Source organism: Xenopus laevis, chromosome 4L (genome assembly GCF_017654675.1).
Source record: "Xenopus laevis strain J_2021 chromosome 4L, Xenopus_laevis_v10.1, whole genome shotgun sequence".
Taxonomy (NCBI): Eukaryota; Metazoa; Chordata; class Amphibia; order Anura; family Pipidae; genus Xenopus; species Xenopus laevis.
Window position 1 is genome coordinate 152,398,782 of NC_054377.1, and position 23,859 is coordinate 152,422,640.

Here is a 23,859-nt window from a genome sequence, read left to right on the forward strand (position 1 = left end):
TCGGGGTGGACTCGCAGTAATGGGACTAAAGGATTGGGCAGTGCCAGGCGGATGCCTTCATTGTAGCCTCTCAATTTTGTGAAAGGATTTATATTTGCTTATCACCCACTAGTATTGTTTGTATGGGAATCTTTTTTGAACACCCGGCTACTCAATTAAATGTGTTATTTTACTTTTAATGAAACAAATGGATTGACGCTGCACCTAACACATTGCTGCTATGTCTAGTTTTTTAATATGTGGGTGTATTTTAAATTTGGAATAAATAAATATATTCCCACTAGTGAGACTCCCTGTTTAACTATTTCTCCGCTATAAAGATTCTTTTCTTCTTAAATGTATTTTAACGTTACTTTGGGGGGGGGAGCTCCGGGTGTACTTTCCCTTAAAGATACAGGGTAACTATATGAATGTTGCACCTCCAGCTGCAGCTTTGGGATATTATTTTTCTTAGGATTATTCACTGTACAGGGGACTCTATGGAAAGTCTTGGCACTACTTTGTAACTCCTTAAATCTGCAGGGAAATGAGCAAACTCTGTGCCAAACAGGTCAGTGATGTGTAACCTGCGCCTGGTACTTGTATATGGGCAGTGCCCCTTATCAACTGCAACTGGACTCGGCCGTCTTTTATGAAGTGGAAAATTTTGCCAAGTTGAGCCAAAAGAAATGCCATAAAATTACTTTGTAAAAAGAAGGAAAATGCAGGTCAGTGGGTCAACCATTTGGCACAAACTAGGCAAAGAGCCATCAGCAAGGGGGGGCAAAGGATTCAGGAGGGGTGTGTGACTGTGATAGGGACCTTACATTGTAAGCTCACTGGGACAGGGACTGATGGGAATGTGATAGGGACCTTAGATTGTAACCTCACTGGGGCAGGGACTGATGGGAATGTGATAGGGACCTTAGATTGTAACCTCACTGGGGCAGGGACTGATGGGAATGTGATAGGGACCTTACATTGTAACCTCACTGGGACAGGGACTGATGGGAATGTGATAGGGACCTTAGATTGTAAGCTCACTGGGGCAGGGACTGATGGAAATGTGATAGCGACCTTCGATTGTAAGCTCACTGGGGCAGGGACTGATGGAAATGTGATAGGGACCTTAGATTGTAAGCTCACTGGGGCAGGGACTGATGGGAATGTGATAGGGACCTTAGATTGTAAGCTCACTGGGGCAGGGACTGATGGGAATGTGATAGGGACCTTAGATTGTAAGCTCATTGGGAGAGGGACTGATGGGAATGTGATAGGGACCTTCGATTGTAAGCTCACTGGGACAGGGACTGATGGGAATGTAATAGGGACCTTCGATTGTAAGCTCACTGGGACAGGGACTGATGGGAATGTGATAGGGACCTTCGATTGTAAGCTCACTGGGACAGGGACTGATGATAGGGAGCTTAGATCAGCCCCTACATGACATTGGAGCTGGTAGCGTTAGAGTGCAAGCTCTGTTGCCCAGAAGTCTGTTCAGAAAATGTTTATCAGATAACTCCGCCCACAGTCCCTCGTCTCCTAATAAGGATCTTCCAACTGAACCTCAGCCTCATGCACTTCCCCAGATGCCCTGCAGGTGGCGCCTCGTACAAAGCAGCTCTGAGAAATGATTGAGGTTTTGCAGCAGTTCATTGTGGCCCGGGGGCCAGTCTATTTGGAGCAAACATCCGCTGCCAAGAATTATCGGCAATTTTTAAACTATCCTGCCCTTCCCTCAGCTTCCAGATGTTCTGCCCTTAGTCTTGGCCCCGCCTTCCGGCTTTTCTGCGCTACTGAGCATGCGCACTGCCCGTCTTTTGCTTAGGGAGCGAGTGCAAAGTGTTGCGTCTGCAGGAAGGCTGCGCCCTGTACTTGTCATCTCGCTCCCTCCTCAGCCGCCCCCACTATTGACAGACGTTCCCTGCGCGCAGCCTGCGGTAGGGAATGCGGAGTCCGGGCTGGACAGGGGGTCGGTGCGGCGCCTGAGCTGTGGCCGGGGATCATGGCACTAAACACGGCGGAGGAGGAGGAGTACGAGCGCTTGTTACTGGAGTCCGGAGCGGAATGGCTGCGGGGGGAGGTTCGGCGGCTGCTGCGGGAACTGGCGGAGACAACACGGGAGAAGATCCAGGCGGCGGAGTACGGACTGGCGGTGCTGGAGGAGAAGCAGCAACTGAAGCAGCAAATGGACGAACTCGAGGCCGAGTGTGAGACGGAAAGACACGAACTGGAGCAGCTCAAAGAGGTACCGGGGGGGGGGGATCTTATTATTTATATGATGTATTATAGTGTGTAATATATAATCATGTATAGTGTGTAATGTATATCATAGAATAATTAGTGTATAATAATGTTGTGTATAATGTATCATATATAGTGTAATATTATAATATATAGTGTATAGTGTAATGTATATAATATAGTGTATAATAATGTAGTCTATAATATAATTGAATGTATCATATATAGTGTATATAATATAGTGTATAATGTAATATAATAATTAGTGTATAATCTAATGTATCGTATATAGTGTGTAATAAAATATAATTTATCATTCAGCCGCAGCATAGAGATGATCCTAATTGAGAAATATAAATGTTCTTGGGGTAAAACAATGACAAGTGAGGGGGATGTGCCCAGAAACTGCCCTGGGGCAATAAACTCTGTGTCTGGGGGGGGGGCAGTTACTGTGAATATTGTGCCACTTACTCCCCAAGATTATTCTCTGGAAAGAAGCAAAACACTGGGGATTCTTCTCATGGCACAAGAAAGCACAGAGTGGACCCCAAGCCAATAATAAATGGATCAGTCTGTTCTGTCCCATAAAGACTTTCTCCAACCGACCAACTTAATATTATTATTAGTATTATTAGTATTATTATTATTATTATTGCACCTACTGCAGGTTTCCTCTTTCTCTGCTGTTCTGTCTAAAACAATCAGACTTGCAGAACTGCAGTTCTCAGTCTCTGCTAGAAGCTGGTTGTGGTGCTTAGTGTTCTAGTTCTGCAGGAAGGGCTTTCTATCCTCAATGAGTTATATTTCATTTCAGAGTTTCCTTCGGCCGACTGGTCTTTATCTGGATCTTTCCTCTGGGCCCCTCTCTTACATTTACTTCTATTTGGCCCCTTATTCACATCTGCAGAATCATTCTGTGCTCACCCCCTGCCCCCACCACTGGTTCAGCTCTAAAGACCTTTCTTGGGCCCACCCTGCGCTTATAATGACTCTTTGTGATCACCCCCTGAATCCCCCTATTATATGACCTTAAAAGTTGGATTGATTCAGTTAAGGTGCTGCAATCGAAATGTGCCCGACTCACTGGCTGTTAGAGCGCTGGCTGTTAGAGCGCTGGCTGTTAGAGCGCTGGCTGTTAGAGCGCTGGCTGTTAGAGCGCTGGCTGTTAGAGCGCTGGCAGTTAGAACGCTGGCAATTAGACTGACACATTGTACTGCACATATATAGGTGCCAGGGAGTAATGCTGCAAGTTGGTACAGGTGCCTGGACTGCAATGGGTTAAGATTCTGATTTCCAGATCCAGTTGTGCTGTTCATAAGTAGCTGCTTCTGGTTATTCTGTATTCAAAAGAGGGATCAGCGGCTGAGAATTCCCACTTCCATAATGATTCCTTCCGCTGGGCTGTAGGGCCCTTCCTTCCTGGCACATCAGATCCGACAGTCGTTGCCCTTCTCAGTGGATGTGGCATCTGCCCCTGTGCTGGGAGTCTGCGCGTTCAGCCCCCTCTGTGGTTTTTCCACAGACATCTGCTCCTCCAACTCCAGCCTCCAGTATTCCCATCAGTATTCCCATCAGTATTCCCATCAGTATTCTTATTGGTATTCCCATCAATATTCCCATCCAGCTCCAGCGCTGGGAGCACAAGCCGAGGCTGATTATCCCGAGTCGCTGCCCCGGGGCATTAGAGTGAGACGTTGCTCAGTCAGTCGGGGCAGTGAGTGTGTCACATGTTGGACATTATTAGTAAATCTGCAGCTTTGTCTCCCCTGGGCTCATACACTTGTGTCACTGACTCCTGCAGGGAACGACTCCTATTTCCCAGCTGAGGGCTGAATGCCGGGGGGGGGGTACATATTATCTTAGGGGGGCAGAATTGATTTCACAGGTAGATCTGTGACTCCCCGACATTTGTCACTGTGATATGATTTTACTTCACTGCTGACAATTCATTTGCACCCCCACTTGTGCCACAACCAATCACAGCATTTGCTCTTTATTCCCAGAATTCCAGAGCCGTTCCAGTGCAGGTGCCACAGACACACAGATATAGATATACTGTAGATATATAGTCACTAGCACTGTGTGTGGGGTTAGCTGGGAGCTGCCATATGTATTGTCAGTGTGAGTGTTCAGCAACTCCGTGTGTCTCACAATCACTATGTCCCGTCTCCCCCGTGTGTGAGAAATGTCTCTAAATATCCAGTGCCCCCCCCAGCTTTCACTCCCAGTCTGTTCCACCTCTCGCTGCTTCCCTCTCACTTTGTGGCATTTCAGGAATTCTCACTAATTTGCCCTGACAGGAGTCACATGATGCACAAGTCACACAGGGGGGGGGGGTATTTGCACACTAATGTCACACTTGTGTTATTTACACTCAGGATTTCCAGTATTTATTCTACAGTGCAACTCCCTGCACCCTCCAACAAGCAGGGAGTAGATTTAAAGGGTGGTTCACCTTTAAAGTAACTTTTAGTATTTTATAGAACAGCCAATGGTAAGCAACTTTTCAATTCGTTTTCATTATTTATTTTTTTATAGTTATTTGTCTTTTGCTTCTGATTCTTTGCAGCTTTCAAATGGGCGTCGCTGACCCCTTCTAAAAAAAACCCCAAATGCTCTGTAGGGCTACAAATGTATTGTTATTGTTACTTTTTATTCCTCATCTTTCTATTCAGGCCTCTCCTATTCATATTCCAGTCCCTTATTCAAATCAGTGCATGGTTGCTAGGGGAATTTTGACCCTAGCAACCAGATGGCTGGAATTACAAATAGAAGAGCTTCTGAATAAAAAGCTAAATAAGTCAAAAACAACAAATATTACAAAATGAAAACCAATTGTAGATTGTCTCAGAATATCCCTCTCTACATCATACTAACAGTTAATTTAAAGGTGAACTACCCCTTTAAGCAATATAATGTCAGAGCTATATAAATAAATGATGATGATAATGATCTCCTTTCTGATTGGCTCTCAGAAGGCTGCATGTTTAGGTTTGTTTTGCCCCCCCCATGTTTCTCTTGGATATTTCTGTACCATCAGCTGCTTGTCTGGGTGGGGGGTCCCAGCTGTTCATTGGGGTGCGAATGTTTCTAGGGAGAGACACTTGTCTGTGAGTGACAGCTGAACTATAAGAGAGCGTTTTGTTTGTTGGGCTCCTGCAGCCCAGACACAAATCTCAGTCCTTGCCCAATAGTCATGTGACTCCCCCTGGTCGGGATTTGGTTGGGGAGTTGGTCGTTTTGGCAACAAACTAGAAAACGAGACTGAGTTGTCACATAATAAAGACTACGGGATAAGGAAGCTCCGCAAGGAAACTATTGGCTGAACTTATATCATGTGATCACTAGTGGGAATTTCTAATGATACAGAATTAATTTGCGATGATTGGAAATTAAATCAAATCTTTAGAAATGGAAATTTATAATTTAAAGTTCAAGATTGTGGCCCTTTATCACTTTATTATAAACACTGACCCCCCCCCCAAGGCCAACGAGTCGATGTTGAGCAGCCGAGGCCTCGTGTCCCTGGGAATAAAGTTACAATAAATACGTGCGAAACGCAACAAACGCCAGGGTTTTGGGCACAATAAAAACCCCAATGGGAAGGGACGGGGGGGGGGCGCATCATAAAGCAACAGCGTCATTTTCCCTTTGTTGTTATTAGCAGCAGATTTATTACAGGGGATTTGGGGGGGTTCAGTTGTTCCAGCGCATTGATCTTTGGCCCCCGGGATAGGAAAACTCCTTCTGCTGAATGTGACTAATGGGGGGAGTCCGAGGGCCAGAGACCCCCCGGGAAGCGAGTGATTCATTGTGTGAGTGTTTTGTTTCCCGGCGCTGGAACAACAAGCGTCAGTGTATTGGGGGGTAATCGGGTCCAGAGAGACGGGAGGGGGTTCTCTCTCTTAGTGTGTTTGTGAGTCAGGAAAGCAGTGCACCCGCTCATCAGGGATTTATACTGAGTCGCATCTTCACCCTACGAGTAAATACACAGGCAGTGGGTACAGACACATTAAAGGGGAAATAAAGCCTCGCATACAGTTTACATTTACAGACTTGTTAAAGGGGTATCACTGCTCTGACCCTCACCCCGTAGCTCACCTCCCCAGATGGGGGTTTCCCATGATGCATTTCAACAGCCTTGTGCCCTGTAATCAAATTCAAATATCCGGCCAATGGCACAGGCAACAATATTCTCCGACACGGCACAGTGTGAAGACATTTTATTTCGTTGGTGTATTGGGACACATACTGTAGCCATAAGTTACATTAGATAATCAGCCTTTTTGGGCAGGACCTTCGTTATTTCTCAGGCTTGAATCTCTACTGTACTGCACTGTGCGACACTCTAATAAATATAATAATGGAACAGATTTTTATTTCCGTTCTTAGTTGCCCTTTAATCATGGCAGAACCAGCTCCACGTGTGAGAGAGTAGGGACAATGATCTGCGGGGGAATCATGTGGATTCAGGGAAGAGACTGGTCTTTGTGGAACCCCATCACCTGCACTGGCCAATAATAAAAGCTCTCTACTTTCATCTCATATATGAGCAGCATCCGATTGCAAGCTTCTAGGTCCAGACTACCCCAGTCAGTGTGACACAGCTTATTAATGACATTCACACAAACCATCAGTTCTGTATCTGCACTGGGGTGGCTCCCAGTATTGGGCCCTTGTAGCCGGATGATGCTGAGCTCTAACACTAAGTAATTCTATGTGCGACTGACCACAGGGGGCGCTGTTTCATTGATGCCAAAATGAATCTACTTGTGTCCCCTGTACCCCATGTCTGTATGTTTTACTGAACTATTATATTTATATATATTTGTGTGTTTTCCCCTTATATGTTGTTTCCCCTTTAAGCAGAACTGCCTAATTATAACCCTAGTAAAATAGCAGCTCCCCTGGTTCTTGGGCAGGACAAGGCATTTGGGCTGGAAATGTGAGTTCCGTGACTGTGGCTAATAAAGTGCATTGAGCCTTAAGGTAGGAATGATAAATACATACCAGCATGTTCTGCACGTGGCCCATTAGTGGCCCATAAAACTCAAATACTCGGCTTGTTGTTTTGGGGATTTCATCAACAAATAACGTTCAGTATACGAGGGTTATACAAGAACTGAGCCCCCCTGTGACGTGTAACTGTATTTATATATACACACAAACACACACACGTGGGAGCTGCCATATTGTTTACTGACTATGAAGAACCATCCCTGCCCCCAACCTGAGAGTCTGATAAGATAAACGAGTAAAGTTCAGGCGGAATTATTTTATTGTTGTCGTGTTATTAGAGAACATTTTCATCTGTATTGTGACTTCCAACTGGAGAAGGATTTATCCTGCTGGGCTTTGAAACACGACTGTATCGATATTTATGTAACAGAAACCAACTGGTTAACAGACCTGGAGGAAATCTGACTTCTGATACATTGTTTCACCAGAACCAGCAGTGCAGAGACGAGAAAGGGACAGACACGACAGTTACACAGAACTATAAACCCAGTGAGAATGAGGAATGAATGGATATTGGGAAGTTGTATCAGGAGTCAGAAGCAGCAGTGCAGAGAAAGGGACAGACACAATGACAGTTACACAGAACTATAAACCCAGTTAGAATGAGGAATGAATGGATATTGAGAAGTTGTATCAGGAGTCAGAAGCAGCAGTGCAGAGAAGAGAAAGGGACAGACACAATGACAGTTACACAGAACTATAAACCCAGTGAGAATGAGGAATGAATGGATATTGGGAAGTTGTATCAGGAGTCAGAAGCAGCAGTGCAGAGAAGAGAAAGGGACAGACACAATGACAGTTACACAGAACTATAAACCCAGTGAGAATGAGGAATGAATGGATATTGGGAAGTTGTATCAGGAGTCAGAAGCAGCAGTGCAGAGAAGAGAAAGGGACAGACACAATGACAGTTACACAGAACTATAAACCCAGTGAGAATGAGGAATGAATGGATATTGGGAAGTTGTATCAGGAGTCAGAAGCAGCAGTGCAGAGAAGAGAAAGGGACAGACACAATGACAGTTACACAGATCTATAAACCCAGTGAGAATGAGGAATGAATGGATATTGGGAAGTTGTATCAGGAGTCAGAGGCAGCAGTGCAGAGAAAGGGACAGACACAATAACAGAATGGATTTTGGGAAATTGATTAAAATGATAATTTTTCTTTATTTGTGGGTGTATATGCCATTTAGGGTCAGGACACGCTCAGATTCGGGGAGTGTATTCGCCCAGTGACAAATCTCCTCTCCTTTGGGGCGAATAATGTCCTCGAACTTCCTCCCTCTTCGGGCGACTTCGGAAAACGAATCGCTCCGAGTGCCGTCCTGCCTATGATTTACATTCTAGCCGACGGGAGGCAATTCGGGGAGATTAGTTGTCGTAAAGGAGAGGAGATTTGTCGCTGGGTGACTAATCTCCCCAAAACTGAGCATGTCCCCCGACCTTTATAGAAGCACAAGGGTCTGTAACATTACTGGGGGTCTCAGTGCTGGGAATAGAGATGTGTCCCGGGATCAGCAGTTCCAGCACATTGAGTCTCAGTATAAAGTTGTATCACAAGTGAGTCCAGCGGGTGTCAGGGGGGCAAATGTGTCCTGAGAGGAGGGGGGAGTCAGTTCATTTAGAAACTCATGAATATTCATGGACCCCCCTCTCTCCGCTCAGCACAAACAAACAGAGGGAATTATTCTGCCCCCCCCTTCCAGATTTCCCTTTATTCCTCTCCTGGAAGGAATGTCCCCCCCCCGAGAGCAAAGTGTGGGAATTAGGGGGGCCACAGAGGCGACATTACTTTTGTCTCTTTGGGAAAGTGAGAGAAGGAGTTGGCTGGGGGGGGGGGACTAGCTGCTGGAGTTGGAGTTGCCATACAGTCTGTCACTGAGAATGTTAAAGGGGGGGGGGTCACCTTCAAGTTAACTTTTAGTTTATTATAGAACGGTCAATTATGAACAACTTTTCAATTAGTCTTCTTTCTTTTTTTTTAATAGTATTTGAATTAATTGCCTTCTTCTTCTGACTCTTTCTCCCTCCGGATTTCAAATGGGGGTCACTGACCCCATATAAAAAACAAATGCTCTGTAAGGCTACAAATGTATTGTTATTGTTACTTTTTATTCCTCATCTTTCTATTCAGGCCTCTCCTATTCATATTCCAGTCTCTTATTCAAATCAATGCTTGGTTGCTAGGGTAATTTGGACCCTAGCAACCAGATTGCTGAAATTACAAACTGGAGAGCTGCTGAATAAAAAGGTAAATAAGTCAAGAACCACAAATAATAAAAAATAAAAACCAATTGCAAATGGTCTCAGAATATCACTCTCTACATCATACTAACAGTTCATTTAAGGTTGAACAACCCCTTTAAGTGCCCTATAGAGGGGGGTCATTCCAGTATGGGAAACCATGAAACCTGCTGGAGATGCAACAAATAGGTGTCTATGGAGCAGGTCACACACAGAGGGATATGTTGGGATGTGGCCAGTGGACACACATGGAGGTTCATATTTAATATTTCTCCAAGGGCAACTACACCCACTGAAAACAAATAGACCCCAGGAAATGTTCACTCATGTGTTTGTATTTATCATCCTCCCCACACACACAGCTGTTCTGTGTTTGAGATGCACTCTTTGTTGCCAGAACAGAACACATCAGTAACATGCGCCTGCAGGTGCTGCTGCTGCATTCGCTGTGTCCTCCAGTGTTGTCTTTTTATGGGAATCAGATTTCTTTGCCCTTCTCATGTAACAAGTCCATATGCCGTTACAAAGGAGATTTTAGCATTAGTCGGAACCCCAGTTATTGGCTATGGGTTCAACCTGCAGTTATTGCCCTATGAATGCGCCAGTGCAATATCTGCTGCAACTTCCCACCATTCAAGTGCAGTTTCCAGTGAATATTACACAGATATTGATACATTGTATCATCATTGCCCCTATAGCAGCAGTACCACCCGTCTGACCACTAGGGGTGCTCTTGTTCTGCCAGTCCATGTACAATGGCACTTCTGAGCCAACTAATATGGCAGCTTCCACTTGGAGCAATAACAGGGTTGGTGTAATGGTGTCACCCAGCTCCTGTGCTGCCTGTGTACAGACATAAAGAATTTCCTTCCTTTGTTCTACTGTCTATTTAAAAAGTCCAAAAACAAAATAATTTACAACACGACCCACTGTAGTCAGCGACTTCTGCCCTCCCTGTACCCAGGGGTCGTGTGGGATCCTGCGCAGCTTTAGCCGGGGGCACAGACACTGCCTCACTTGCCCCAGACACGGGTTGAATCACTGCCAATGATTCACTTAAAGCCAATTGTTTTGAGAAATGCTTTGGCCCCTCGTGTGGCCCTATGAATGGGAACAGCGTCTCGTGTTAGAGGCGAGGCTACGCAGTGGGAGGGGCTGGCTTTTTTTTTTTTTAATGATCTGCAAGAATGTCTGGGAAACACTTCAAAGAGTGGAATCTCACCACGGCGTCTTCGGTTATTTTGTCTCGTCTTCTTTTAAAGGGGAACTTTGCTTAGAATAATATTTTCTATTATTAGGCAAATGCCCATTGTAAATTAATTCCTTATACTCGCTGGTTTTAAATGTAATTGCCGTTGAAATCAGTTTCTGTTTATATTCTCTGCACTTCTGGTTCTGACTCCTGAAACATTGTAGCAGAAGCTAGCTGATCAACAGACCTGAGGCAGAACTGACCTTGACTTATGTTGGCAGTTGAGATGAAAGTAGTTGCAGGTCGGGTAGAGGAAGGAGCGGGCGCAGACGTGGTTATTTTTATTTTTTTAAAGCTTTGTGCCGAGAGGTGACTACAGGGCATTGACTGGGCAGAATGATGGTTTCAGTAGTCTAATCCCTGATTATATTATTTATACTCTTATGTTCAGCCGCATCCTTTATCTGCAGGATTTGAGGGTATCTAGAATAAATACTATCCAATAAATCTCAGATCTGCCCCTTTAACAAACACCCCGGCTGCTTTATTGCACTCTAATCCCCCCCCCCAGCAGTCGCCTAATTAGCAGTGACCTTGTTGGACCGGCCAATCTGGCAGGAGGGATCATTGTATCCAAATGAAAAGAGCGATGTGCCCCCCTGGGGGTTCCTTTATTCACTTTAATTACTCGCCTGTTGCCAATTGTGTCTGGTTCATTTGCTGAAAGGCAGAGACTGGGGGTCATTTCATGAGGGTCTGGGAGAGGCCGTGTTTATTTAGTTACTGTCAGGGCAGTTCTTCATAAGAGAATCAATATGGCAACACCCAATCCTGTATATTAAGTTCCTACATTTGGTCTCAATTAGAGACCCGGGCATGAGGTTGGAGGATATTGAGGCTGAAACACGGTGCTGAGCAACCCTAAATCTCTTCCTGCCCAATGTATATAGTGTATAAAGTGCATATAGTGTATAAAGTGCATATAGTGTATAAAGTGCATATAGTGTATAAAGTGCATATAGTGCATATAGTGCATATAGTGTATAAAGTGCATATAGTGTATAAAGTGCATATAGTGTATAAAGTGCATATAGTGTATAAAGTGCATATAGTGCATAAAGTGCATATAGTGCATAAAGTGCATATAGTGCATAAAGTGCATATAGTGTATAAAGTGCATATAGTGTATATAGTGCATATAGTGCATATAGTGCATAAAGTGCATATAGTGCATAAAGTGCATATAGTGCATAAAGTGCATATAGTGCATAAAGTGCATATAGTGCATAAAGTGCATATAGTGCATAAAGTGCATATAGTGTATAAAGTGCATATAGTGTACAAAGTGCATATAGTGTATAAAGTGCATATAGTGCAGTGATCCCCAACCAGTAGCTCGCGAGCAACATGTTGCTCTCCAACACCTTGGATGTTGCTCTCAGGTTCCTCAAAGCAGGTGCTTGTTTTTAAAATCCAAGCTTCAAAGCAGGTTTTAATTGCATAAAACTTAGTATAGTGCCTAAGTACAGCCTCTTGTAGGCTGCCAGTCCACATAGGGGCTACCACATAGCCAATCATAGTCCTTATTTGGCACCCCAAGTGCCTTTTTTATGCTTATGTTGCTCCCCAACTCTTTTTACATTTGAATGTGGCTCACAGGTTAAAAAGGTTGGGGACCCCTGATATAGTGTATAAAGTGCATATAGTGTATAAAGTGCATATAGTGTATAAAGTGCATATAGTGTATAAAGTGCATATAGTGCATATATTGTATAAAGTGTATATAGTGCAAATAGTGTATAAAGTGCATATAGTGTATATAGTGCAAATAGTGTATAAAGTGCATATAGTGCATATATTGTATAAAGTGTATAAAGTGCATATAGTATATAAAGTGTATATAGTGTATATAGTGCAAATAGTGTATAAAGTGCATATAGTGTATAAAGTGCATAAAGTGCATGAAGCACATAAAGTACATAAAGCATATAATGCATATAGTGTATCAAGTGCATAAAGCGTATAAGGTTTATATAGTGTATCAAGTGCATAAAGTGTATATCACGGTTGGCACCCTAAATTCAGAACCAATGTTAAGCACCCTGATCTCGGCTCTTGCATCTGCCTTCAACAGCCGCCTTTCACCTCGGGAGGAGCCCTCGGCTAATCGGAAGCCGCTAGGTCTTAATAAGAGAGGTGCCAAGAGAGAGGTTCTGAACGAGCAAAGGGGCACGACTGTAAAGCAAAGTCTTTTGGGCAGACAGTCACGGTACAAGGCATGGACAGGAGGCATAGTCAGATCAATCAGGCAGGCAAGGGTCAAACCAGAAGATCATTCAGAAAGGGGTACAGAAACAGCTGTGTTGGTAATCAGGCAGGGGTCAGGATTCAGAAGTCAGGATCGTCAGTAGCAGGCAGGAGTCATAACAGAGAATCAGATTTACAAAAGCTAAACAGCAAAGAGGCACCAAGAAACTCAGGAAACAGGATCCTATAACGGGCAATGATCACAAGCCCAAATGCGCCTTTTAAACATTTTGAATTGCGCGCTGGCGTCATTACGCCAGCGCGTCTGCGCCTATAAACTGAGAGGAGGCGCGCTGCGTGCGCCCTTAGGAACCGGCGCATCAGGGGAGCAAGACTGGCGTGATGGGCGTCCCCGCCGGCCCACTAGGCCACCAGGGTGAGTAATCCTCACAGTGTATAAGGTACATATAGTGTATCAAGTGCATAAAGCGTATAAGGTTTATATAGTGTATAATGTGCATGAAGCGTATAAGGTGTATAGAGGGCATGAAGCACATAAAGTGCATATAGTGTATAAAGTGCATGAAGTGCATAAAGTGCATATAGTTTATCAAGTGTATAAGGTGTATAAAGTGCATGAAGTGTATAAAGTGCATATAGTGTATAAAGTGCATATAGTGTATCAAGTGCATAAAGTGTATAAAGCGCATAAAGCGCATAAAGTGCATACAGTGTATAAAGTGCATATAGTGTATAAAGTGCATATAGTGTATCAAGTGCATAAAGTGTATAAAGCGCATAAAGTGCATACAGTGTATAAAGTGCATAAAGTTGTCTCCTCCAGACTTACTCTTGTAGGACCCCAAAGCCTATTAAATGAATATTGGCGCTTCCCTGACTTCTGACCTCTCTATTGTTGTTGGTTCAGTCCCTGGGACCCCCCACCTGCAGGAGGCGCAGACGCCTACGTGATGTAATATGATTGGCTTGTCCCCCCTTGTTGTCACTCTCTGGCTGAAATGAAGGGGTTAAACACAGTTGTGAATAATGCGTTTGAGTCCCAGGCGTGTGTTAGTGCACAGTTAGTGTATGGGGGGGGGCAGTGTGTGAGTCCCAGGCCTCCCTTTTGGCCGAGTGAATGGGGGGCTTGTTTATGTGAGTCAGGGGCCGGTACTTGAGCAGCTGTTTGAGATACTCCCCTCCCCCATCACAAGCTTCTCTGTGTATAGCCCCCCCCCACTCTGGCAACTCCCCGCTCCCCTTGGGATTCCTCCCCGCTCACTCCCTGCAGCCTACAGACACATTAGTGTATAAAGAGCCTGTAGCCTGGGCTCTCCCAGCAATTAGAGTGTAAGCTCCTGTAAATAGCGCTAACGCCTAAATCCCCCCTCGTGTCGCTCCAGCGGATGATTATTTCTCTGTCAGACCCTCTCCCGCCTTTCCTCTGCCTCCTGCCTGAGCCTCATTTCTGGGGGGTTTCCAGTCAGAATGTTGGTTGTGATTTATAAAATGTCATTTTCTGTCTTGTCTCTAAAACAGGAAGTGATGAGTGCAATGGAAACTGCGTCCCCCGCCTGACAAAACATTCACTTCCTGATACCGTCACTCAGAAGTAACACTGGGCAAGATCAATGAATAAACGTCTTGCACGACTCATGAACATTAATAGGCAGGGCTTCCCCTATAGAATAGTGTTGCGTACATACGGACAGTCACGGGTCACCAATCAGTTGTATGAGACCACAAATATAACCGTGGATTGTCTGTGAGTGAGCTGAGTCTATCACTGATACAGTGTAATGAGGATATATTTGTTCCCCAGTTACATTCAGCCCATGTGACTCCCTAAAATACTGGTTCTCTGCCCTGGAGCTGCCATATGTATTTACAACAGTGTTTGTTTCACACTCGGTTCTGTGACTTCTAGAACAGATATTTACTTTACTGCCACCCAGTCTCTTGTAGGTCCCACCTCATAGTCTGTACAGAGAGATCCCATAAAACTATGACAGCATAGGTATTCCCTGTACTAAGCACAATTCAGCAGGAACAGTCCCTAAGTTTGCTCATAGTCTGTACAGAGAGATCCCATAAAACTATGGTACATAGGTATTCCCTGTACTAAGCACAATTCAGCAGGAACAGTCCCTAAAATGGCCATACACAGGCCCAACCCACATGATGTCTGACCCCAAAAATAGCTGTTTGACGCTGCAGCATCTTATTTCCGAAGAAAACTTTGTGAAAAGGCAAAAGTGTTGTCTGTGTAGGTGACACAGGTGAGATTATAGTGATCAGGTTATTGCCCGACGTATAAACAAAACACAGTGTTGGTCGGTATCTGGGCTGGAGCAGAAAGTCAACATAAATAATAACCCCCTGAGTTCAATCAGATGCTGATAGTGAATTTATTGCACATGAGCCCTAACAGCCCCGGAGTAGAACTCATTTATTGTTTCAAGAGTGAGAACCAGCAGTGCAGTTGGAGATAAACACAATGACACCAACACAGAACTATAAAATCAATTGGAATGAGGAACAAAGAAATATGTAGAAGTTGTTTAGAATATTTGTTTCATTTTGCAAAAACAGTTTTTTGGTGAAGTTCCCCTTTAAGTGCTCCATAGTCCCAGGGTTGGGTGGGGGTGCAGGTGGGTTGGGTGGGGGTGCAGGTGGGTGGGTGCCCTTCTCTCCCCTCTCTCTGTGCTGCTGACCTGTGACATGTAAGTGGCTTATCCCGACTCCCAAGCACAGGCCCCACTAATCACATGGACTATAAATAGCCGGAGCCAGGCTGCTGGGTCACATGACATGGGCTCTTTCCCTTTTATGTGCGGCACGAGGAAATGCTCTTCCTGTTGTGTTGCCTCTTCCAATAATATCCTGCGGCCCCTGTTGTTCCTGCTGTGTTTTGGGGCCACACGTGAATCACATGCAAATATTGCACACAGTGCCCTGAATATTTCTTTTCCTTTTGTTATTTATATAGCACTGACATGTTCTGCAGCGTTGTACATAGATTATACATCATTCCCTATCCCCTAGGTCCCTATCACATTCCCATCAGTCCCTGCCCCAGTGAGCTTACAATCTAAGGTCCCTATCACATTCCCATCAGTCCCTGCCCCAGTGAGCTTACAATCTAAGGTCCCTATCACATTCCCATCAGTCCCTGCCCCAGTGAGTTTACAATCTAAGGTCCTTATCATATTCCCATCAGTCCCTGCCCCAGTGAGCTTACAATCTAAGGTCCCTATCACATTCCCATCAGTCCCTGTCCCAGTGAGTTTACAATCTAAGGTCCTTATCATATTCCCATCAGTCCCTGCCCCAGTGAGCTTACAATCTAAGGTCCCTATCACATTCCCAGCAGTCCCTGCCCCAGTGAGCTTACAATCTAAGGTCCCTATCACATTCCCATCAGTCCCTGCCCCAGTGAGTTTACAATCTAAGGTCCCTATCACATTCCCATCAGTCTCTGCCCCAGTGAGCTTACAATCTAAGGTCCCTATCACATTTCTATCAGTCCCTCCCCACTGAGCTTACAATCTAAGGTCCCTATCACATTCCCATAAATCCCTGCCCCAGTGAGCTTACAATCTAAGGTCCCTATTACACTCCCATCTGGCTCTGCCCCAGTGACCTTACAATCTAAGGTCCCCATCACATTCCCATCAGTCCCTGCCCCAGTGAGCTTACAATCTATGGTCCCTATTACACTCCCATCAGGCCCTGCTCCAGCGAGCTTACAATCTAAACTCACTTTGATATTTACGCAGGCTAGGGTCTGGAGACATTGGAAGGACCTACATACTCTATGTGCAGACAGAGCTCAGGTTGGAATTGATCTCAGGGCCTGAGTATCACAAGGCAGCAGATGAGTATTTGTGAGACTGTTCCATTTGTAAAGGAACTGGGGGGAGTCGGCTGACTGAGTATAAACATGGAGCTAAACAGTATAAACAGTGGAGGATATGCAGGATTATATATATATACATATGAGTATCTTTATTCTGGGGTGTTGATGGCCCTATAAATATGTGGGAGTCTATCAGTTTTCCCCAATGCCGGGCATATGATATGGGTGTTCCCCTGTGTCGTCTGTTTGGAACAGAAGTGAATTGTGAAGTTGTAGCTTTGTATTCGTTAGTGATTCTTCTTTGTGCTCATCCTGATTGGCTGATTGGTCGCTTCCCACACTGGTTTTCTTGTTTCTGCTCAGGCTGAAAGCTGATTGGTCGGCTCGGGCAGTGCCAGTCATTGAGGGGTAATTGGTTCAAGATGCTCTGAGTGAGGACTTTGCCTTTGTTTTATACCGAGGGGCTTGTGTTTGTTTGGGACACTGAACAAATCATATGGGATTTATTAACACTTGTTTTTCCCTTATTTGTCCCCCCTAATCCTCTCTATTAACTGCAGCTCCTGCGCCGGGCGAGACTCACAGTTACGTTTGTTCTGCTCACGAGCCTCCCGTTATGTTCCCCAACCAGAGTCCCTTTATATGAAGGAGCCGGGCTGCTGGTCATTTAGGGGTGTCATTAGCACTTTGAGGCCTTTACAAACGTGTTCGTGGGGTCCCCGAGTCGTATCCAATTTTACATTAAAAAGCCGGTGCCCCTTTGGGTCATATTTGTATAGTAATTCCCCCAATTCATGTGATTCAGCTTTGGGGAAATAGATTTTATTTTGACCCTTTGCTTCTTCCCTAACTATTGTCTGACGTGTCATAAAGGTCCCAGTGTTTCCCAGACGGGGGAAAAACCCCTCTGAGACCAGAAGAGCAGAGTATTAATATCAGTACCCCGGTATTTCCTCCCTCAGTAAAAAGGCATCCGGCCCTTTCTTGAAGCTGCTGATGTAAGTACAGTATATGACTCAGGGAGAGAGGTGGGAATAATTCTGAATATATGAGACATCCCCAAATCCCTTATCTGTGCATCTCCCCCTCCAACATCTCTCGATACTGAGCTCGACAGGAAAGCTGATTGGCCAGATTGTGTGTCATTCTCCCGATTCCCCCAAACTGTGGGGATAAGTCTATTCTCGAGGCCGGGACTTGAATGAATCCCTTGTGAGCGCAGAGCCCTGATTGGGCTGAAAAGAGAAATGAAATCAGGGCTGCGTTTGGCTTTATACAAAACCCATTGATTGTACGAATAGTGCTGTGACCCCTGTAACGAGTCCTGGAATATTGCAGCTGATTATTAAACGTTGGCGTTTTCTGTAGTGATCTTACTGGCATCTGTGGGGTTAATGTAGTGCTCTGAATCAGTTTTCTGCAGTGATCATACTGGCATGTCTGGGTTTAATGCAGTGCTCTGAAACTTTTTCTTCAGTGATCTTACTGGCATGTCTGGTGTTAATTAAGTGCTCTGAATCGGTTTTCTGCAGTGATCTTACTGGCAAGGGTGGGGTTAATGTAGTGCTCTGAATCTTTTTCTGCAGTGACCTTACTGGCATGTCTGGGGTTAATGCAGTGCTATGAATCATTTTTATGCAGTGATCTTACTGACATGTCTGGGGTTAATGCTGTGCTCTGAATCGGTTTTTTGCAGTAATCATACTAGCATGTCTGAGGTTAATGCAATGCTCTGAAGCTTTTTCTGCAATGATCTTACTGACATGTCTGGGGTTAATGCAGTGCTGTGAATCATTTTTATGCAGTTATCATACTGGCATGTTTGGGGTTAATGCAATGCTCTGAATCTGTTTTCTTCAGTGATTTAGCGGCATATGTGGGTCGTTCATGGCTAAAGAGGGGAATAATAGATTTTCAATAAGGCACTACAGCTCTGCATTTTTGGGGGCCCTAGAGTGACATTTGTCTATATATTATATTTTGTTGAGGCGGCCCTTTAAACATTTAAAGGATCTTTAGTAGGACAGTGGCAAAAGAGCGTTGGGAATGTCGGGGTGTCTGGGTAACATGGGGGGGTCGATATGATCAGGATCCCGGGCTGTATAATTAGGTGTATAATTAGGTTTCCCATCACAGACACATTATTGTGACAAGATATTCTGTGAATTTCACTTCTTGTGCTACAATTGTCTGTGAGTCGCATCCTCCACTGCCTCCAGTAATGGCCGTATCCATGGTAACCGCAGCATCTCCACGTGCCAAACTCTACGCTGCATTTATTTTCCCTACACGAGAATTTAAAGAAAAATTCAAATCTTTACAATCAAAAACATTCATTGATTTACTTGCTGAGTTTTAAAGCTGTACCCCCCCATTAATGTTACTGGTTGGGAAGAATGGGGGGGGGGGGCTGTTCCTCGTTAGAGCCGCCAGCTCGTTAGGGGAGATGTGATGAGAAGCTGAAGGGTTTGTGGGTTTCTTGTCTTATTTTTAGCTGCAGATTCCTCGGCTTCACACCAGCCCCCGGCCCAGCGGCCCCCGGCAGTTTCACCAAATTGAATCAAGTCCAGAAAATATAAAAATATCAGATACATTTGTTCATTCATATTAAACTTTATATATAAGATTTTATTTGTATTCGAATAATTACAGTTTATTCCCCTTTGTATTCGCCTCTCTGGAGATGAACAGACATTTCCCTATAGACATTTGCTTTGACTTGTGGCTTCAGTCTGTTGTAAAACTCCATTGTTCTCACTGATTGGCTACAGACTTTCCATAGCCCTGAGTTACCTCCCAACAGCCACCAGTGATCCTGGTCTGTCATCTCTGTGCGGAGGGGCCGATTCCTTATGCCCAAATATGGAAATAAAATTGCTGAGCAACTTCTATAAAACTCCTTATGTGTGACTGGACCAGCATAGGTATTCCCTGTACTAAGCACAATTCAGCAGGAACAGCCCCTAAGTTTGTTCATAGTCTGTACAGAGAGATCCCATAAAACTATGGCAGCATAGGTATTCCCTGTACTAAGCACAATTCAGCAGGAACAGCCCCTAAGTTTGCTTATAGTCTGTACAGAGAGATCCCATAAAACTATGGAGCATAGGTATTCCTCTGTACTAAGCACAATTCAGCAGGAACAGTCCCTAAGTTTGCTCATAGTCTGTACAGAGAGATCCCATAAAACTATGGCAGCATAGGTATTCCCTGTACTAAGCACAATTCAGCAGGAACAGCCCCTAAGTTTGCTTATAGTCTGTACAGAGAGATCCCATAAAACTATGGAGCATAGGTATTCCTCTGTACTAAGCACAATTCAGCAGGAACAGTCCCCTACGTTTGCTCATAGTCTGTACAGAGAGATCCCATAAAACTATGGCAGCATAGGTATTCCCTGTACTAAGCACAATTCAGCAGGAACAGCCCCTAAGTTTGCTCATAGTCTGTACAGAGAGATCCCATAAAACTATGGCAGCATAGGTATTCCCTGTACTAAGCACAATTCAGCAGGAACAGTCCCCTACGTTTGCTCATAGTCTGTACAGAGAGATCCCATAAAACTATGGCAGCATAGGTATTCCCTGTACTAAGCACAATTCAGCAGGAACAGCCCCTAAGTTTGTTCATAGTCTGTACAGAGAGATCCCATAAAACTATGGCAGCATAGGTATTCCCTGTACTAAGCACAATTCAGCAGGAACAGCCCCTAAGTTTGCTTATAGTCTGTACAGAGAGATCCCATAAAACTATGGAGCATAGGTATTCCTCTGTACTAAGCACAATTCAGCAGGAACAGTCCCTAAGTTTGCTCATAGTCTGTACAGAGAGATCCCATAAAACTATGGCAGCATAGGTATTCCCTGTACTAAGCACAATTCAGCAGGAACAGCCCCTAAGTTTGCTTATAGTCTGTACAGAGAGATCCCATAAAACTATGGAGCATAGGTATTCCTCTGTACTAAGCACAATTCAGCAGGAACAGTCCCCTACGTTTGCTCATAGTCTGTACAGAGAGATCCCATAAAACTATGGCAGCATAGGTATTCCCTGTACTAAGCACAATTCAGCAGGAACAGCCCCTAAGTTTGCTCATAGTCTGTACAGAGAGATCCCATAAAACTATGGCAGCATAGGTATTCCCTGTACTAAGCACAATTCAGCAGGAACAGTCCCCTACGTTTGCTCATAGTCTGTACAGAGAGATCCCATAAACTATGGCAGCATAGGTATTCCCTGTACTAAGCACAATTCAGCAGGAACAGCCCCTAAGTTTGTTCATAGTCTGTACAGAGAGATCCCATAAAACTATGGCAGCATAGGTATTCCCTGTACTAAGCACAATTCAGCAGGAACAGCCCCTAAGTTTGCTTATAGTCTGTACAGAGAGATCCCATAAAACTATGGAGCATAGGTATTCCTCTGTACTAAGCACAATTCAGCAGGAACAGTCCCTAAGTTTGCTCATAGTCTGTACAGAGAGATCCCATAAAACTATGGCAGCATAGGTATTCCCTGTACTAAGCACAATTCAGCAGGAACAGCCCCTAAGTTTGCTTATAGTCTGTACAGAGAGATCCCATAAAACTATGGAGCATAGGTATTCCTCTGTACTAAGCACAATTCAGCAGGAACAGTCCCCTACGTTTGCTCATAGTCTGTACAGAGAGATCCCATAAAACTATGGCAGCATAGGTATTCCCTGTACTAAGCACAATTCAGCAGGAACAGCCCCTAAGTTTGCTCATAGTCTGTACACAGAGATCCCATAAAACTATGGCAGCATAGGTATTCCCTGTACTAAGCACAATTCAGCAGGAACAGTCCCTAAGTTTGCTCATAGTCTGTACAGAGAGATCCCATAAAACTATGGCAGTATAGGTATTCCCTGTACTAAGCACAATTCAGCAGGAACAGCTGCCATATTGTTTCAATTAGTACAGTATTGGGGTGCAGGTGGGGAGAGTGTTGGGCTGTTACAGTATAATACACAGTGAGTAACAGTCTCTCTGGGTCGCTGGCAGTAACATGAGACGTCAGTTAATATAAAGAGTCAGTATCTCACTTCTAAGGTTCCCGGTGCTGCCGTTGGGGTGATGGGATAGAGGACAATGGGTGCCGTGTGTCAGTTCTGCGCTCAAGAGAAAAGAGCAGTGTGTCCTTTATTAAAGGAATCCCCTTGTCATGTGACATTCTCTGGCCGAGTGTCACTCGGAGCTGTCTGCGGGGAGTTGTTCTGCGGGGAGTCACAAACAATAGATTCACATAACTGGTACAATGTGTTGAAGTCAGGGTTTCAGTGACATTGAATGGCAATTTGTGTGTAATAACTGCAAAATGTGCTGTGCCTGCAGCAAATGGAAACTGAGACTTGGATACAGAGCTTGCAATCTAATGCTGTGATTTCATGGAGTGGCTGCAGCAAGCGGTGCAAGTGTAGCAGTCAGGGGTTTTTAATAAAGATGCAGTGCGGACGCTGATTTATTGAGTCGGTAGAAAAAAAAGGAAGCAGAAAAAGGGGAAGTCAAGATTAATGATTTGCACTTTGATTTATTGGGACGGGAAGTACCTTAACCCTTAGTTGTTGGCAGTTTTTTTACAGATAAACGGTGGCCTTTGGCACGACTAGAGATGATCAGATTATTATAGTTGCAGTTGGGCTCAGAGATTGGGGGAACCTCCCTCCAGCCCGACCCAATTTAAAGGGGTTGTTCACCTTTAAATTAACTGTTAGTATGATGTAGAGAGGGATATTCTGAGACAATTTGCAATTGGTTTTCATTTTTTATTATTTGTGGTTTTTGACTTATTTAGCTTTTTATTCAGCAGCTCTCCAGTTTGCAATTTCAGCATTCTGGTTGCTAGGGTCCAACTTAACCTAGCAACCATGCACTGATTTGAATAAGAGACTCGAATTTGAATAGGAGAGGCCTGAATAGAAAGATCAGTAATAAAAAGTAACAATAACAATACATTTGTAGCCTTATTTCTAGATGGGGTCGGTGACCCCCATCTGAAAGTTATAAAGTGTCAGAAGAAGAAGGCAAATTCAAAACCTATTAAAAAGAAAAAATGAAGGCCAGTTGAAAAGTTGCATATAATTAGCCATTCTATAACATACTAAATGTGAAGCACCCCTTTAAGTACTAATACTAGTGAGACCTCAAATGCCATTGAACTGCCCAAAGGAGACGTCGGAGAACCTGTAGTTCCCAGTCGGTATGTATTGTAGGGCTGGAGGGTTGGAGTCCTGTTCTGCGATTAGAGCAGTGGGAATGACGTCCAACCTCTGTTTATTTAGACAAAGCTTCTCGGATGGATCCATTCGGCTTTATTTGCCCTCAGAACTGTGTATGGGAAACAAGCCGATCAAGCAGAACCGCCTGACTTGTGAAAGAAATTTCCATCTTTCCACGAAATTCAGACTTTTGCCCAGTTAAGAGACGACATACGGGAAAAGATCATCCGGTGATGCTTGTTGAGACTGATTGGGCCAGTCTGTAACTACATCTGATGGTGTCAAGCACCAGTGTGAACAGCCCCATAGACTCCCAGTGTATCAGTTCTTATTGGACATGTGAGTTAAGTTGTTGCTATAGATACAGATGGAAGGTGCCAATGTGCAGATAAATACCCAGTAATGATATTATGTGCCATTCTGCTATGTGACTCCTCTTGTACTGGTAACAAAATGCATTGGCTGATTAGATCAAACCCAACAGATCATTTGAGACCCAGCAGAACCTCAGATATATATATACACCCAGATAGGCAGAGATTAGGGTTAAAATCGACCAACCAATCAGCTCTCTAAATCTGGGCACCTTCATGTATATCCAATTCTTTTGGGATTTGCAGGATAGGACCAAGGACCCTTCCCATTAGTCACTGCCCATTGACTTGAAATGCCCAGCAGCACCAGTACTGATGTTATTCAGCCCAAAAAAATGGTCTAAGCGCTGGCACTGTTGGGCATTTCCCATTGATGTTGTGCCCATGTGCCAGGAGCCTTAAAGGAGAAGGAAAGCTACCGAAGCAGTTTATTGCCAATAGATAAGCGACAATAGTACAA

General features: G+C 44.4%; 1 protein-coding gene across 6 annotated transcripts in view; it reads left to right on the forward strand.

Moving 5' to 3' along the window:
* Window positions 1–1,809: 1,809 nt before the first annotated feature.
* Window positions 1,810–23,859, forward strand: part of LOC108704030 (protein bicaudal D homolog 2) — a 47,557-nt gene continuing 25,507 nt past the window's right edge. For 3 of the 6 annotated variants that reach the window (XM_041590984.1, XM_041590985.1, XM_041590986.1), the window contains exon 1: window positions 1,811–2,227. In XM_041590984.1, the coding sequence (XP_041446918.1) occupies window positions 1,985–2,227 (243 nt within the window). In that variant the 5' untranslated portion in view covers window positions 1,811–1,984. Of the gene's footprint in view, window positions 2,228–23,859 lie in introns of all 6 variants that reach the window. The other 3 variants (XR_005967079.1, XM_041590983.1, XM_018240395.2) reach the window with 2 other exon arrangements.